This window comes from Trematomus bernacchii, unplaced genomic scaffold, assembly GCF_902827165.1.
Source record: "Trematomus bernacchii unplaced genomic scaffold, fTreBer1.1, whole genome shotgun sequence".
NCBI classification, from domain to species: Eukaryota; Metazoa; Chordata; class Actinopteri; order Perciformes; family Nototheniidae; genus Trematomus; species Trematomus bernacchii.
The window spans coordinates 4,153,180-4,170,569 of NW_022987840.1; the positions used below are offsets into that span (position 1 = coordinate 4,153,180).

Sequence of the window (17,390 nt, forward strand, 5' to 3'; positions counted from 1 at the left end):
GAACAGTCTTGACGCATGCTTGTGTTGTCTCTTGAGTACTTTCATTAGACAAAATGTAACGTACCCTATTTGAACATAGATAATATAGGCTTAAATGATACAACAACAGATGACACAAGGACTTGATTATTTTTGTGTTAACTCAGTGGACTCTCCACACCGACACACTTTCAATAATATTGTAAATTGTGAGAATAGCTCCTTCAACTCCCTCTCATGGGAAACTTCGGCACGGTGCTGTATTCTTACTTTATTACGTGTGAGAATCGATACATCATAACAAAGCGTGCTTGGGGGAGACGTGGCTTTCGGGTTCCCACGAGCTGCTTCTCAGAATGTGATCATGAAATGTACCATTTGGTTTTAATCGTATCTTTTCACATATATGTGCAGAGGCAGAGCCATGCGTAAAAGGTACCTTTACGCGCAACACGTAAACGCTAATTTCAGGCGACTTTGGAGTTGTTGCATATTGAGAAACATATTTTGAATACAGTAAGATGTATTTAACACTGGACTGCGATTTCTGACCTGTTGTAACTTACAACCATGAGGCAACCGTCAAAAAAGCAGTGCATAAACGAGTGGACTTTACGCACGACATAAAAGTTTCCCTGGTGAAGATTTTAGAGAATTTATGAGAACCTCAATTATTAGTGAGTCATTACTGAGCCCTTATCAAAAAAGTTTGAGATTTCTCCCGATATTCTTTGATTTTTTTCTGACAGTATAGACCTGGGGACATGTCTCGTTTGGTCGTCCATAATGAGGGCGTGAGAAGTCACCCTCGGTCGTTTGTCTGGGCTTCACGCTGTTCTGGCGGATGCTTGTTGCTTTCTCACATATATGTAAAATGTGTCACACGAGCTGGCAACACCTTTCACAGGCGCGTGGCACTGACACTCAGCGGGGCAGCTGCACGTGCCTGCAGATTAGTGAAGGGTCTTTAGGCGCGCTGTTCATTCTGCAGTCATCTTCAGAGAATTATCGAAATGTATTAAAATAAATAATAGAGAAAGTAAGACATACATAAAACATCAAACTTATTATTTTATGTTTCAACAATAATAGCTTACCTTTTTCCACTGATACTTCCAGCTCATGACTTTTAATTGAATTGAAGCAGACAAACTACAGCAAAAAAAGGGTCACAACATGAGTAGTCTTTCAATTTTAAAAGGTACATATTTTTTACAAACATTGACGACTTTTTTAAATAGAGTTTAGTGGCTTCGTTAAGGTGTAAAAACCTGGGGGGAAATAAAGTCTGTGACCATATGGAGGGTGGAGCCTAAAGACACGCCCACATGTTTTATGGAATAAAAGCTCGAGCTGTGGCATCGATGTGCACATTGAGCTCTGACCGACACCGATTCCACTGCTGTTACAAGATCTTCGAATAACCTATCATGAAATTGATTCACGAATCAGAGGACGCGAAGTTCGACAGAAAGGTATTTTAATCTTTTTTGCTTTTAAAGAATATTTTGAATCTCCCAGCTTTATTTGTAACTATTTTGCCTGCAGTTGTCGTTCATTCATTAATCATTGTATCTGTTTTCCTCTTCTCAGAATCTCAAACCTCAGGTTGAAAGACGTAGAAGAGAGAGAATGAACCGCAGTCTGGAGAGCCTGAAGACACTTTTACTGCAGCAACAGGTAAGGAACCCAAACTCTCTGGAATACTTTTTCATTTTTCGGGTTTAAATGCATTTTAGAAGTGTCTGATACACTGTTTACCAAATTATTTGTTGTCTTTCCCAGGAAGCTTCTCAGCGCAGAGTGGAGAAAGCTGAGATACTCGAGCACACTGTGCTCTTCCTGCAGAGAACTGCTGAAGAAGACAACACGAGAGTTGGAGATGCTGCTGGAGCCCAGAAACACTCCTACCAGGACGGGTTCTCCACCTGCCTACAGAGAGCGTCTCGTTTCCTCGGACCTGATGGGCAAGGCCTGTGGCTCGGAGCAGCACTGGATGCATCTCTTGCTGCTCGCGTTTCCAGTTTAGACTCTCATTCTGCAGGCGTCCATAGAAGAACCGGAGTCTACTCCTCGTCCAGCTCTCTCAGGAACTCCTCCACGTATATTCTACGGATGCTGATACACAGGTCCGGGCACAAGCTGCGCACACCTGCCCCCTCTGTGCTCAGTTGTGTTCAGACCCTCGGAGAATCACATCGCTCTGCCACAACTCCCCACCAGCCCCGCAAAGTGGCGAGTCCAGCGAGCAAACAGAGCCCGTCTCAGAGCATCACAGCCGGCCTGTGGAGGCCCTGGCCCTGATCCAGAAGCAGTGACTCCAAAAACTGAACTTTTAATGACTCTTAACAGGCCGGTTATTATTTATAAAAGAACATGTGTTGTTAATTCGATTTCAAGGAAGTCTTCAGTGCAATATATCCAACACGAAATCCTACATTCTGTTAAGTCTGGCAATATGTAAATACTGTAAATGTATTTTGATGTATTTTGATCACACCAAGTGCTGCTATAGTCTTTAAAGGCTAACTATGTCACATTGATACGTATTTTTGCACCTTAATTTATATTTATTTGTCATTTGCGAATAAACGAAAGGAAAAATAATTGAACAATGCTATGTGTTAATTGATGTTGCTGGCGCGTGCCCTGAGGAACATAAGCATAAGTGTGGACTGGTGCTGCCATACGTGAGGATGAGAGGCGCCATGCAGTGACGTTTCACACAATGTAACAAGTTGAATCCTTTGAAGATCTTTGATATGCATACACGTGGTCAAACATTAGAAAAATGAAATGCATACATGTAAGATAATAAGCCTTCAATTAGAAGTATGTTAGATACTCATATTTATTTTAAAACTGTATGCATATCTTATAATTGTAGTTACATTTAAACTGAAACCATACATTAAAAAAAAAAATGTTTTTCATTAAAGGAAAAGGAATGAAAGTATTGCGTAAAAGTGAGATTCTCGTGCCATAGGTCATATCTATAGCTTAAAAAAACGAAATGTATTGATCAAAATGTTTTGACAGTTTAAATAGAGATTTAATTTAGAATAAGAATCACTGTTCTGGCCAGAGTTACTAATGAGTGGGTAAAGATTGAGGTATTTTACCGTGCGTAAAGCAGTTTTTCATACGGTCTCAAACTAATTTGCATTTCAAACGTCTGCGAATGCGCGTGGGAACGTGGGAAGTGTCTCCTCTCTGTGTGCGACCCTCTGCAGACATGTATCAGTTTTAACAGGTCATAAAGCTGTAAACGCAGCGCCACTTCCTCTTTTCCCACGAGAAAGAGTATGAAACCTTTGACGTCTCTTTATCTAAAAACATTTAGTGTGAGGTCTGTTCCAATTACAGCTCTATATAAGTCGCTGTTGTTGAGTTATTTTTAGCTCAAGTTTGTCTCTTGTTCCATGTTCTATCAAACTATTGTGTCCTAACCTTCTTAATGTTTTTTTTTTATGTTTAAAGAAAAACGTATAACCAAAAAAGAGTTTAATTACAGTTTTAAAAAGTTTTCCTGTGTACCAAAATATCACTATTTTTGTGTAAGAAATATGTTTAAAGGTCATAGAGTATATTATTTGTATGTCCCCACACTTGCAGACAACATCATAATAACGTAAGTATAGTCTTAAATGGGCATGGTATTTGTAATGTGTAACCCTAAGATTTTGTATGAAAGTATAAATTAAGACAAAAAATACATTTATTATGGCAGTCAAACTGAGAAAACACTTATGCTGAGTAAGGGTTAGGTAGGGTTAGATAATAAGTGTATGAGTAAAGTTAATTTAGGTACATTCTGAAAAAAAAAGTTCCATATAAATGTGCATGGAAAAGTCTTTATTGCATGCATCAGGTCTCACATTCTTGTGCAACCAAGCGCATGTTTCTTTTAATTATTTATTTTTGACTCTCTTTGCAATAATCAAAATACAACCTGTTTGATGTAAAGACAATATGTATATATTACAACATTTGTCAACAAGATTCAGAAGATGTTGCAGTTTCAGTGATATTCATCACGTTTGACTGGTGTTCATCTCAGAACAGTTTTTTATTTGACATCTCATGTAACATAATATTTACAAAAAACAAAATCCTCCTCCCTAGTAAAAAATATAATAATAATAATTTAGACAAGGCTGAGTGAAAACTGGGGTGGTGATTTAAGAAAGAAGTGCTGCTGTGTGTTAGTTTGACAGAAATGTAAAAAATAAGAAATCTAACAAGCAAATCAGTCAGACGACAACAGATGCATAATGGATAACAAAATCCCAAAAGTACAGTAGTAAATCAAGGTTGGACTCCCTGCAGATTGCGGACTCTTGCTCAAAATACTCAAAATACCAAACTAAAACTCAGTGCCTCTTTGTCATAATGCTGCATTGTCATTATCGTCACGTGTTCTTCAATGCTATTCTAATGGGCAGAAATGTGTAGCTGGGTTTTCTACAAGGCTGTTTGTGTGGAGTCAGAAGCGTTGTTTAACCTCTCACCTCTGGATTTATGCTCTGGATTTGTTGAATTTGCCGCTGGTTGCTCTGCTCTTCTGGGAATATCACCGTTTACAACTGGCGGGCGATCTGATTGGTTGGCAGCATCTGTGCGAGGTGAAACAACAACTCTTTCTACGGGCTCATTGGCTGTTCTGTCTGTCACGATAATGTAATTGGGCTCTGGCTGATGGCCACTGGAGCGACGCTGCAATGCATGCTGGGTGCAGGAAAAGGAACGTTGCCGAGGCGCAGGCTGGGGCGACAGGAAGTGAGGTGTTGCAGCTCTGGGGACTTCCTGGCTCCTATCACGATCCTCGTCTTCTGAGGTCACCTCTTGTAAGGTGCTGATTGGCCGAGGAGAGCGGCCCATGATTCTTGGAGGGACCAACGCTGTTGCTGATTGGTTGAGCTGTGGTCGCCAGTTCTGAGGGGATGGGTACTGCACCCGGCTCATCGACCAATCACTGGCAAGACAAGAAAATCATCACAATGTTACGACGCCCAACAGTAACAGAGACGTTTGGTCAAATATAGATTTTCTGTCCTCGTGAAGAAAGGGTAAACATTTTAAACTTGTACTCCAAGTTGTCTTGAATTCACCACCATTGAAGCATTTTCAGAACAGGGACTGCATTAGGACAATATTTACAAAAAAACTCTGTAAATTCTGTATAAGAATTATTTATCTTAGTAAGTAATTATCAAGTGATATCTGATTTGTCAATTATTTTGTTATAGTACTCGATGCCCACACCCCTTATTTCATACACAAGTGTAAAATACTTATTTCATGCCAACAGCGAATACAAAGTATTATGTGATGTTTACAGTAATTGACTAACATTTGCAAATAATTTACAAAAAATAGTTTATTTTGGGTTCATTGATAATTATAAAATTTTTCTGTTTATGGACTAGTTGATTTATCTTTTCACTTAGCTCTAATCGTAAAATTCTCAATGACTTATTTGGTGGCACATCATCTTGAGCATTTTATGATTGAAACCTTACTTTTGTGGCGGTGGGGTCACATCTCGATGCCCTATGATCCCGGAGAAGGAGGCACTTCTTCCAGGAATGCCCTGTGACCCGATCCACGGCGAGTAAATCAGAGTGCGCTCCTCCCACAGCATCTCATTGGCCGAGTCCACGGGAACAGGCCCTCTCTGAATCTGGTGAGCCAATAGGAGCTCCAGGATCTGGTGATGGATGCCCTCTCTGGCCACGTCGATTGGGCGACGCCCTCTCCGATCGTGAAGCTCCAGGTTGGCCCCGTGTAGGAGGAGGAGTCTGGCCGTATCATAGCAACCATGGATGGCAGAGAGGAAGAGCGCTGTCTCGCCCTACATGAGATATAATAATAAAAACAACATAATTCTATCATGTCTGGAGGAAATAAATCAAACAATCACAGTCCGCATGTAGGCTTCTAAAGATGTAAGATTCAAAGGATTCAAAGGCTTTAATGTTAAAGGTCTCCTATTATACAGTTTTTCATCAATATATTACAGGTCTCAGATGTATACAAACATGTCTCTGAAGTGTTCGGCTCCAAATACCAAACAGATCATTGCAGCATCCCATAATCCCCTCTGTTTCAGCCCTGTTTCAAAAGTGCTGATTCTCTGTCTGTTACTTTAGAATCTAGATGAAAATAAGGAGCCACTCCCCACGCCCCTCTGAGAGATATTTGGTTAAAAAGAACAAAATGTGCTCTAGGAGGAGATTCAGGTGATAAGGTGGGGGGTGTTACCTTGGTTGGTGATTGGCTAATGGTTACACAAGCCAAAAAATCGTTATGACATCATAAAGAGGCCAAAATCTGATCAGCTCATTTTCAGACAGGTTTTTATATAAATGGATCAGGAGTGAATTTTGTTTCCTGAAACATTCAGAATCTCTTTACACAGAGGGGACACATGTTGATGTAGAAAATACATGAAAAAGAGGATTTTGCATAATAGGTGACCTTTAAAACCCAGGTTCCTTCAAAAATTACCTCTTACATAAAAGGAAAGAAAGAAAATAAATTGTGGAGAAAAATTGTGCAAGTGTCAAAAGATTGCAAGTAAAATGCAGGAATTTGTAAATTGTATACATGTAAAATTCAAATAAATGATATAAAACAGAATGTAAAGTGTACAGTAGAAACTCAGAACTCACCTTGTTGTCTTGCAGGTCCACAGCGGACCCGTAGCGGATGAGGGTCCTTGTGAGGGAGAGGTGGTTCACTGAGCATGCCCAGTGCAGGGCTGATCTCCCTGAGAGAGACAGTGTGAGCGGAGGGGAGTCAGGGGGAAGAAGGGAGGGAGTAAGTCAGCCAATGAACAACCATTACACAACAGAGTCGAGCCCGAGATGGTGAAGAGAGGCAGAATAGAGGGGTGTAGAAAGGAATTATCTTAGCTGAAGTGAACAATAGATGACAGAGACTGGGAAGAAAGACAGAAAAAGTGAGACAGAGAAACAAAAAGACTGCAAAAGCAAGATCAGCAACAAAGTTACTACGTCCATCAACCCGAGTTTGAGCACTCGAGCACGTTAACTTTGTTCAGAGTCAGAGGGTATAAGGGGATCTGGAGAAGGAAGAGATGGAAGCCGTGGAGAGATGAGCACAGGACGGGAGAGGAGGGACACAAAGAGAGGATGTGAGAGAGACGGGGTAAGTTACATCAGTTACTCAGCCCCTCAGTGTACAGGTGGCTGCTCAGAAGCTCTACATAAACCCATTCATGCACTGGATCCATTATATGGCAGGTGGACAGGTCAGTTTATTAGCCAAGCTAGCGGCGTCTATATATTGCAATTACGGTTGGTAGTAATAGTAGTAGTAATGGTGAGTGCTTTTTGATCATAGTTTGATTGACCCCATGAAATTATTAAATAAAGGTCAAGGAAGATCTAATTACTTACTTTTTGAGTTTTGTTTTTAGAATGTTGTTTTGTTTTTGAGTTAAATCATATTTATAAAAGGCTTTCTTTTTAACTATTCAATCTCTGCTACTGACTGTGATGACATAACATGGTTGGATCTTATAGTGATATGAAAAAAAGAATTGTATTTGCATATAATTCTTCATTTCTGTTTAATCCTGCTTTCCTTTTGATATGAATGATGTTTACTGTAACTTAAACAGAATAATGTTCAATGTCTGCTTTATATTGCTCCTACTTCAATAAGGTTAAATCAGGTACAAAAAACGACATGCAAATTCTGTTTGACAGAGGTTTAGTCTTGAGTTCATGTAAACTAGTATTAGTATCTGTGACACAGATGTCTTACCGGTATGATCGGTGTTGTTGACTGGCACTCCTGCTCTCAACAGCTCCAAAACGACTCTGTCCAGCCCGCTACGCACCGCTCGGATCAGAACCACTGAGCCGTCCGGACCACACCACTCTGCAGACTGCCAAAACAACAGAACCATGGTTATTATATATCATGGATCTACACATAATACACATTTCACATATGCATACATTTATCAGTGTGGACTAACATAAAGACATGGAAAGGAGAACAAACAAGTGCATCACCAATAGTTGAAGCTAAATAACATTAACTCCTCATAACATTGATAAAATGAATAGAATAAAATGTAAATAACAAGGAACGGACCTGCTGAGGAGGACTGAGCAGAGGAGGAGGGATGGCATCTCTCTCCCATCCTCTAGGTGGAGCTGAAGGAGAACAAATGGTGAGTAAGGGTGGATCTCCACCTTCAAGATATTGAAACAAATGTCAGTATGAGTTCTGTTTGACTTACAAAGCTTTACACCACGTGGTTGCAAATATAATGTCTACATTGACTCCTTAGTTAACTCCTGTGGATTTATTTATTATAATTTGTTGAACAAAGTAATTCAGAGTTTGACACTGAATTACAGCGTTGCATGTGGTGACAAAATGGTGAGGTTTAATCATTTTTAACGTAACGCCCCTTCTCTGAACATCTTCAAATCAACCCTGAAAACTCATCTGTTCAACAAAGCCTTCCAACATTAACTCACTCTTCCCCCCCCCTGCAATGTAACACTTCCATTTCTGCCACCTATGTCTTGTCCTTATATGTTCTTTGTTAAGCGACCTTGGGTTGATGAAAGGCGCTATATACATTAAAGTTATTATTATTATTATTATTTGGTAAGACGGCTGCAAATAATGATTATTTCATTATTTACATTCTACTCAATTCATTGTTATTACTATTTGCTGCAGCTCTTTTTCCGATAACAAATAACAATACATTAAAAAGTGTTATTCACACAGCACTTTTCATACAACAGAAACCAACAGGTAACTTAAAAGCAAGAAAAAAACAAATAAAGAATAATGCATGAAAAGGTATTTGAAAGTAGAAATTCCAAAAATGTTTACAGATTCCAGACTGATGTTAGTATATTGTGGTTTGGGATAGTAATGCTTGCTAATAATACAAGTGCATGTCACATTACCAGATTAATAAATGTAGGAATGAGCGACTGCCTTAATGTTAAAACAAATGGATGTTAAACCTTACGTTGTACAGGTCTGCGGGGCTGCGATGTTCCCCCCCGGTAGTGTTTCTGCTCCTGGGTCCTGTGGTCGCAGATGGAGGCGTCCTCCTGTCGCCTGGAAGATCTCGTGTTGATGTCTTCCATTGAACTCTGGGTAAAATCTGTGTCACTTCCTATATCCTGGTCTCTTTTGAGAGGTCTGGAAAGCAAAAGCACAATTTTGATATATTACATAAAAAAACTGCCAACAGTAATACTGTGTTTTCTTTTCTTTTCTTATTATTCTGATTTATGAGTCGCCCATAAGCTCTGAAAACAAACCCAAATACAATACAGTCTCGCCGTTTCAGGGTATGTTTTCCTAAAACATGCATGTGTTGATTGATAGGTTTTGAGGAAATGGACTCTGCAATATGACAGGAATTACAGTTAGTTATTGTTTCATGACCCTGAGAGAATGGGGCCCAAAAATGTACTTTCTTTGTAAATATTTTTTTTTGCAATTATTGCCATCGCTTATTTGATAGAATAACAGTATAAAAAAACAGGAAAGAAATGGAGAGAGAGAGAAGGGGTTATAACTTGCAACCAGGCTTCTGGCTCAAATTTTTGATGAATTAATAAAAAAATGCCCATATGGTGACATCCAATCCTCAAATTGCTTGTTTTGTGGGACCTGCAGTCATAAACCAAATGATGCAAATGTCTTTACAATTATACATATAAGAGAGTTAAGCATACTGAATGTAAAATAGAAAATGTTCGGCTTAGTCTTAAATGATTGCCTGAATATTAAAACTGTTTTTTTATTTAAACTAATAATCAATTTATCGACTAATTGTTTCAGAAAATTGGGATGGAAAAGTTAATGAGTAGTTTCTACACACACACTCACAGCCTGGCTGTGAGTGTGTGTGTGTGTGTGCTCAGGCTGAGTTCCGCGGTATCTCGCTGTCTCGCAGAACCCACGCAGCAACCAGGAAACGACACCAGTAATCCAGCTCACACTGTCCGGAGGGCGGAGCAGCGAGCCCCGCAACGTCCCGCCAACACGGCACCCAGACCCCACGCAGGATTCTCATCTGATTGTCATTAATGGTGTCATTTTCTGGTTGCTAACAAACGCCATTGTAACACATAATCACTGATGTTCCGCTGTAACGGTGGTGGACTCATCAGAACAGAGTGGGCGAGCTGACCAATCAGAGCACAGTGGGCTCATAGGGAGGGGGGGGGGGGGGGTAGGAGCTCCAACAAGGCGTGTAGGACAGAGAGTGAATACACATACTATACAGAGATGCTGTATGAGAAACCAATGTGATTTTGGAACATTAAACAATGTAAATCTATTCTAGTAGACCTCAACAATGGAAATATGATCAGTAGAAATGGCCATGTCATGGGACCTTTAAATAATAATAATACAGGATAAAGGTCATATCCAACTGATTAGCAGGAAAAAGTGGTATTCAGCATTTTCAACACAGGATGACCTCCTACTTGTTTCAGACTTCACTGTATTCGTCTACATGACCTCATCGCTCCAGCAGACAAAACTTCCTCTAATGTTTTTCAAAGCAACTCACTGCATTCGAATGGCATCCTCCCCCAGCGGCTCCCTCCTTCTTTTTTTCTCAGCTTCCTTCGCTTTCTTCTTCTTCCTCAAGCCGAGCTTCTCTTTCTCTCTGCTGGATCTCGACCTCTGCTCTTGCTGGGCTCCATGCGGGGTCAAGGCCTTGGGTTTTTGGTCATTGTCTGTGAGTGTGGACCGGTGTCTCACCCTGTCACCGCCTACCCTCTCCACCCGCCGCTGCCTCACCCTCCTCACCACCAGGAACACAGCCAGGGCCAGCACCAGCAGCAGGCCAATCGCTACAGCTATCACAGCCCACAGCCATGCAGGAGTTGGCTCTTTGAGAGGAAGGATTGAAAACAAAGCAGCAAAATATGTAAAAATATATCAAGATACTCAATCGTTTTTCAAGATTCAAGGCTTTTATTGTCATTTGTACATAGCTTCAGTGTAGTTATGACAATGAACATCTTAGGTCACAGACTCCTCCAACAGTATAACACAATAAAACAGATAAAATAGTGCAAGTAAATAAAATAAAATAGAATATAATAGAAATGGTGCAGAATAGTCTACAGTATACAAGTAATTGGAATGTTGATATATATAAGTTGCAAACAGATTAATGTTATGGATGTTCTTTCAAAAGTTCAGATTTTTAACAGTCTTAAATACTTAAATATCAGTTTGTGATCCGATTAACTAAAGTACTAAATATCATCTGATAGGAAGTCATATTCTCACAGTGATCCAACATTTTCCAAAAAAAAAGCACACATCACTATTACGCACTGGAAACGGAGAGTTGTTTATAGTGTTTTGTTTGGATGACATTCAAAGCTTGATGGGTTTGTGTGTGTGTGTGTGTGTGGGGGGGGGGGAGGACCTGTGAGCCTACCTTTGACTTCCTCTTTAACCACTTCCTTCTCTCTGCTTCCTATTTCCTCTCGGACACCTCTTATACTGATGACGGTTTTCAGCTCTGGTAGGGTGGGGAACAAGCTCGGCTTTAGCAGCAGTACGGCACGCAGGAAACTGGCTGCCTCTGTGGCATAGGGGAAACAGGTAGAGGGCAGCCGGGAGCACGGCCTGTTGTCCACTTGGAGGAAGAGAAGGGAGCTATAGGAAAGAGTGAGAGAAAAAGGAAACAGCAGGTTCATAATTGTTGAGTGCCGGAGTAATTTTGTTGATAAATTATATAACCATTACAATTTTAAAGCTTTATTATCTGATGTTTTGCGCACTGATGACTTTGCAACAGCTTGAGTCTTTGTTTTTTGTGTTGTCTTGAATACATTTTTTTTTTTAAATCTGGTAGTTGTACTAACATTGAAATAATTATTTTAAAGAAATCGATACACTCTCTTTCCAAAATTGATTATAAAAAATAATAAAAAATAATGCTCATATAATTTATTGCAAAATATATACACACAGTATAGATGTATACAAGATTGGCTTACTGTACTTAACGGAGTTCCCCAAGGTTCTGTGCTTGGGCCACTTTTATTTTGTCTTTAGGTTTATTTGTTTCTTTTATTAATGAAATAGTAAACTTGTTTAAGTATTATTTGTCTTTTTTTTCACCTGAATTTGTATTGTTTTACGCTGTCTTGGCCAAGGGGGCTAACTTGTTTAATAAAACAGGACTAAACTCATTATTTTTGACAGTTCATTTAGTACCTACCCATCAGCGTCAGCCGCAGGAGCCTGAGCCAGCAGGTTGGAGAGCTGATTAGGGTCGAAGTCAAACAAGTTCCTGTTAGCGGCGAGGGGGGCGGATCCTCTCAGTGTTAATGGCGACTGGAGGAGGACACTGAGCGCCCAGAGCAGAGAGCTGTTGGAGAAGACCCCACGTTGTTGTGGGAAGTTGGCGTGAAGGACCAGGGTCCCCTTGGCCCACAAAGAGCTCTGATGTTTGAAGCAGTCGCTGCCATCCCATCCACAGGGGGCGCTGTCACAGCCCTGCTCGCAGTGGGAGTTGGCGTAGTGATCGCGGCAATACTGGATATGGCCCGGACTGTGAACAATGATGGGGAGGAATAAAGAAATTAAGAAAAAAAGACACAGTAAGATATTTGACAAAAAAGTTGACTATAAAATGTGGTATTTGGCTGTTAAACTATTTCTAAGGTCAAGAATGACATTTAATTCTCAAGATAAAAAATCCAGAACAGGGAGTAATGATTTAACATCTTTCTTATAATAATGTTAGTTTTTAAGTTGCCATTTTTACACTTTTTACAGTATTTTGAATAATTGTATAGAAAAACCGATTTATTGTGTAACCATTTCATTTTTTCTTTTCACAAGTGAACTGATTTGAACTGATTAGGACAATATTACTATTGATAATAATTATTACTATTGAAAGGAATATCGAGTTGAGTCCACATCGAATAAAAAACCTCCTTAAACATTATTTATGTCATTTACTGTATGTCATATAATGATGCAAATGACGAAAAAATAGATGAAAAATACATCACATAAACCAACAAATAATCATTTTAAAAGACAGCCACAGCTGGCACAATAAGCAAACATATTGTAATTAACAACATTTCCTGTAAAAAGCTGGTTTTGATGGTTTTCTAACACATTTTTTTTACTTGCAGTGTCCCCGGTCCTTCAGGCAGTCGAAGCCGTCTCTGAGACACTCGGGCTCCATACACTCTCTGTCACATGACCCGTCTCCAAACTTGTCTTTACACTTTCTGTTGACAGGACACTGACCCCACGGATCACCAGACGCAGCTGTGGACACAAACACTGATTAGCAGCAATAGTCAACAATGTTGTACTATAATTGTGATCATTCTTATCTTTCAATTGTGGTTAAAAAATAAACAAGATGTACTATGCTTTGTTCAGTGTCTTGTAAATGAATGAAACATGTATGTCTATTTAAAATGCAAGAGAGTTTGTAGATATGTCAAAGGCAAACAACATTACTCCAAATATCACAGATGTGCACACTTGGCAATTATGTTTTTAGATTATATCATGAGGTCTTGCAGTTTCATTTAACGACACAAACTGTTATCACTAAATGTTTTATCGCAGGACCAGCTGACCCACACAATAAGAGGCTCATTGTCTCAGAGCATTAGCCACTATTCATAACAATGCAGGTCAAGCCATGAGAGGTGGGTCCTGATACGGACCGTTAAAGGAAACAGGAAATGGGCCCGACATAAACAGGAAGTTTCAAGGAGAAGCGAATAGCAACAGGAAATGGAGTGGGCTGGGACTTGATAAAGGTTAAAGGTCGTTACCGTGGAAATGAGGAATGTGATGGAGTTGGACAATGGGCTGGCAGGTGTGTGCGGGAGCAGAAAATCATACAAACAATAAAAAAGTACAAACAATAGTGCTGAAATTAGACATGTAAAATGTTTAACACTTCTGTTCCACTTGATAATCAAAGAGAGCTTTCCCGGTATGGGAGGAATGGAAAAATAAGTTATTATAAAATTAAGTTTTAATTAGTCCTTTTGAACAACCTATAAGAATAATTTGAAAGGTTCATTCATTTTATACATTAATAATAAAAAACAAATAACTAATAATAATGATAAAACTAGATGATTACTTAAGTTTACATCAGTATTAAACAAATAAAGGGCTTCATATTTTATTGTAAGACATTAATTTAAGTTGAAAAATCCTCCATAAAATAAATTAAATGCAGTTCTCAGAGTCAACGTCATTTTTGCTAAATCAGTCATTGGTGATCAGATGTCTACCCAGGGGTTAAGTTGGGATTTGATATGTGGGGGGGCTCTGTGTGGAGGTGCGAGAGGGGGACGGAGGTTGAGGATCTCATTATTTGACCTTAAGGGATATACACTGTGGCCCCTAAAGCAACTGCTCCATTATCTGTATCAAATGCACACATTGATGCCATCAAATCATCTGAGGCCTGGCGCCCCCCCCCTGCGATCCAGGTTGGGAACAACTGCCCTAGAGGATGTGACGTTGACACCCCAATTAAAACATGTTCATACAATACTGAATACATTTGAAGCCTTTTTGATGTATATTACCTATGTCAATAAGTTTCTGTTTTTGTAGTGTATTGGTCTTTTGTAGAGATTTTTCATTTATTCTTTATATATTCTATTGTGTATTCCTTGGATACTTTTATCTTTTCTACTGTACGATTGAAGTAAATGTGGGAACCGTTTAACAACAGCCATTTACTTCAAAGATCTTTCTCAATGTTATTCTTATTTTTGTTAATCCTGGAAGAATGCCAGAAAAAAAGACATTCTCTTCAAGACTAAAAAAAACATGACATTAGTAATTGTGATAACAAATTAAATAAGTTGTTAGGTTAACGGCCCGTCCACACGGCGGCGTGCGTTGAAGCTTCAACGCTTCTGCCCATTCACTTGGAATGGGGTGACGTCACGCTTCGCCGAACTGCATTGTGGGAGCAAAGCGTAGCTTTGCTCGCGTTGCTCGCTTCAAAAGTAGAGCAATGTTCTACTTTTGAAGCTTCGACGGAAGCGTCAGCCAATCGAATCATATGCCAGTACAAGCTCTAGCCAATCAAACCGCTGCTTGTGTGTCCGGGGCGGGAGATTCATGTGATTGGTTGTTGGTCGAGCGTCAGACATGCCCGCCGGCAAGCTTCAACGCACGCCGCCGTGTGTAGGGGCCGTAAGTCAGGGCCGGTTTTTGGCATAGGCGACATAGGCGGTCGTCTAGGGCGCCAGATCTTGGGGGGGCGCTGCACGGGCAGCTCTGGGAGGGAAAAAAACATTTTTGACTGTTTGTGCTCATCCTAATTTTCAGCCTTGATGTAACAACAATATTTCCAAGGCACTCCTTTATAATTATTTGGATAAACAGGTTTGAAATCATTTCAATGTACACTATAGGACAGTAAACCAAAAATATTGTTTAAAACTTGAGAGATAAAAAAATATGCATAAATAAATGTTAACTAGGTAAAATAAGATATGAATGAACAACACAAATTAAATAAGTTACATTTATTTGTTATTGGCTATGGTAGGTTATTTGTTATGTTCACATACTTATTTGATTATTAAAATGTAAACCGATCTTTTTCATATGGGTGTTTAGAGTTGTACCCCCTAGATCTAGTCTCTAGTAATGTGTGCTTAAAGTGCACCAGATTGAAGCATTTTACTTTCAATTTTCAAACATTTCTTCCCGGGGGGCATACCCCCGGACCCCCCTAGAGGATGTGACGTCGACACCCCAATTAAAACATGTTCATACAATACTGAATACATTTGAAGCCTTTTTGATGTATATATGTCAATAAGTTTCTGTTTTTGTAGTGTATTGGTCTTTTGTAGAGATGTTTTCATTTATTCTTTATATATTCTATTGTGTATTCCTTGGATACTTTTATCTTTTCTACTGTACGATTGAAGTAAATGTGGGAACCGTTTAACAACAGCCATTTACTTCAAAGATTTTTCTCAATGTTATTCTTATTTTTGTTAATCCTGGAAGAATGCCAGAAAAAAAGACATTCTCTTCAAGACTAAAAAAAACATGACATTAGTAATTGTGATAACAAATTAAATAAGTTGTTATCTTAAGTCAGGGCCGGTTTTTGGCATAGGCGACATAGGCGGTCGCCTAGGGCGCCAGATCTGGGGGGGCGCTGCGCTGGCAGCTCTGGGAGGGAAAAAAACATTTTAGACTTTTTGCGCTCATCCTAATTTTCGGCCTTGATGTAACAACATTCATAATTAAGTAAATGTAACACCCTTTTCACCCCGGTTACACTTTTCATTTGCCCTGACGGGCGCTGTAAGTGATGAAAGTGGGGGGTGTTGGCTTATCAGGCGTCCGCAGCTCACAGCTAAAGTGGGCGTGGGATCGAGCGAGAGAGATAAATGCAATTTATGTAAACAAATATTTCCAAGGCACTCCTTTATAATTATTTGGATAAACAGGTTTGAAATCATTTAAATGTATAGTATAGGACAGTAAACCAAAAATACACACACACACACACACACACACACCGCTGCAGACTCTCTGCACGAAGGAGCCGCGGTGCTGCAGCTCCTGATCGGAGCAGAGACACACGTTCACTAAGCGGAACAAAACTATATCCTGTCACAGAGATCTGCTATTTTAAAGTAAAGTCAACACATATCGACCCTAAATAAAGTCTATATTAAGAACGAGAGATGTTTTAACATATGGCTTAAACAAATGACAAATGAGCGAGGGTGATGACGTCAGAGCATCGTCCTATGTGCCGGGGCTGAGCCCCGGACAGCTCCGGCCCAATTTAACCCCTGTGTCTACCTATACACTTCATCCAGAAGATAAGGTATCGCACAACTTTGATTGAACAGGTGACACTTTGGAGTATTTATAAAGGATAGATAACAATCTGTTGAGAATAGGGTGGCTAACTCACCTTCAGATATCCAGCTCAGTCCCAGCAGAACAAATGTCCTCAGGACCAACATCTTCAGGTTGTTCACCAGCTGCGGGCCTTTTCTCCTCCGCTCAAGAGAGCCAGTAGTCCAGTCCAGCTGTTTATTAGCCTGCCTCTGATCTTCTCCCTCTGACCCTTTTTTGGTTGTTAATCTGTAGCTCTGTGGTGTAGCTGCAGTCCTGCTGTTCACAACCAACAGTTAACTCTGAGTAAAGCTGCTCATTGCATCACCGCCGCCACCACCGACACCTTCCAACACCACCACCCAGCCCACTTTGTTCACTCGCCTTTTTTTCAGAGGCCCTGCGGATATCTGGACAACTTCCTGCCACTGTGTGGAGAAGAATAGGAGGTTGATGACCGTACGTGTATGTGTATGCATGAGATT

General features: G+C 40.0%; 2 protein-coding genes across 3 annotated transcripts; one reads left to right on the plus strand and one right to left on the minus strand.

Annotated features, from left to right (window-relative positions):
- Positions 1–1,349: 1,349 nt before the first annotated feature.
- LOC117468566 (transcription factor HES-7-like) lies at positions 1,350–2,833 on the plus strand. Its single transcript, XM_034112757.1, has 3 exons — positions 1,350–1,454; positions 1,573–1,659; positions 1,765–2,833. The coding sequence occupies exons 1-3, from the start codon at positions 1,410–1,412 to the stop codon at positions 2,281–2,283; spliced, it is 651 nt and encodes a 216-aa protein (XP_033968648.1). The 5' UTR covers positions 1,350–1,409; the 3' UTR covers positions 2,284–2,833.
- A 980-nt stretch (positions 2,834–3,813) lies between these two features.
- notchl (notch receptor, like) lies at positions 3,814–17,259 on the minus strand. Of its 2 annotated transcripts, none has more exons than XM_034153439.1 (11): positions 16,982–17,259; positions 13,173–13,317; positions 12,248–12,580; positions 11,459–11,679; positions 10,574–10,898; positions 9,011–9,186; positions 8,110–8,171; positions 7,774–7,897; positions 6,654–6,751; positions 5,502–5,833; positions 3,814–4,954 (listed from the first exon to the last, which is right to left on the minus strand). In XM_034153439.1, exons 1-11 carry the CDS (start codon positions 17,031–17,033, stop codon positions 4,444–4,446), a joined length of 2,379 nt encoding a protein of 792 aa, XP_034009330.1. In that variant the 5' UTR covers positions 17,034–17,259; the 3' UTR covers positions 3,814–4,443. The 2 variants fall into 2 exon arrangements, with proteins under 2 accessions (XP_034009330.1, XP_034009329.1); XM_034153438.1 differs by having other exon boundaries at positions 8,110–8,210.
- Between the last annotated feature and the right edge of the window lie 131 nt (positions 17,260–17,390).

Bases quoted from the DNA above. Each gene is read 5' to 3' on its own strand.
- LOC117468566 (XM_034112757.1), top strand. From the start codon at position 1,410: ATGAAATTGATTCACGAATCAGAGGACGCGAAGTTCGACAGAAAG. The intron at 1,455-1,572 runs GTATTTTAATCT...TCCTCTTCTCAG, and splicing joins ACGCGAAGTTCGACAGAAAG to AATCTCAAACCTCAGGTTGA. The intron at 1,660-1,764 runs GTAAGGAACCCA...TGTCTTTCCCAG, and splicing joins CACTTTTACTGCAGCAACAG to GAAGCTTCTCAGCGCAGAGT.
- notchl (XM_034153438.1), bottom strand. From the start codon at position 17,033: ATGTTGGTCCTGAGGACATTTGTTCTGCTGGGACTGAGCTGGATATCT. The intron at 8,211-9,010 runs GTAAGGTTTAAC...AATATCTTGAAG, and splicing joins GCCCCGCAGACCTGTACAAC to GTGGAGATCCACCCTTACTC. The intron at 5,834-6,653 runs GTGAGTTCTGAG...TATCTCATGTAG, and splicing joins TGGACCTGCAAGACAACAAG to GGCGAGACAGCGCTCTTCCT.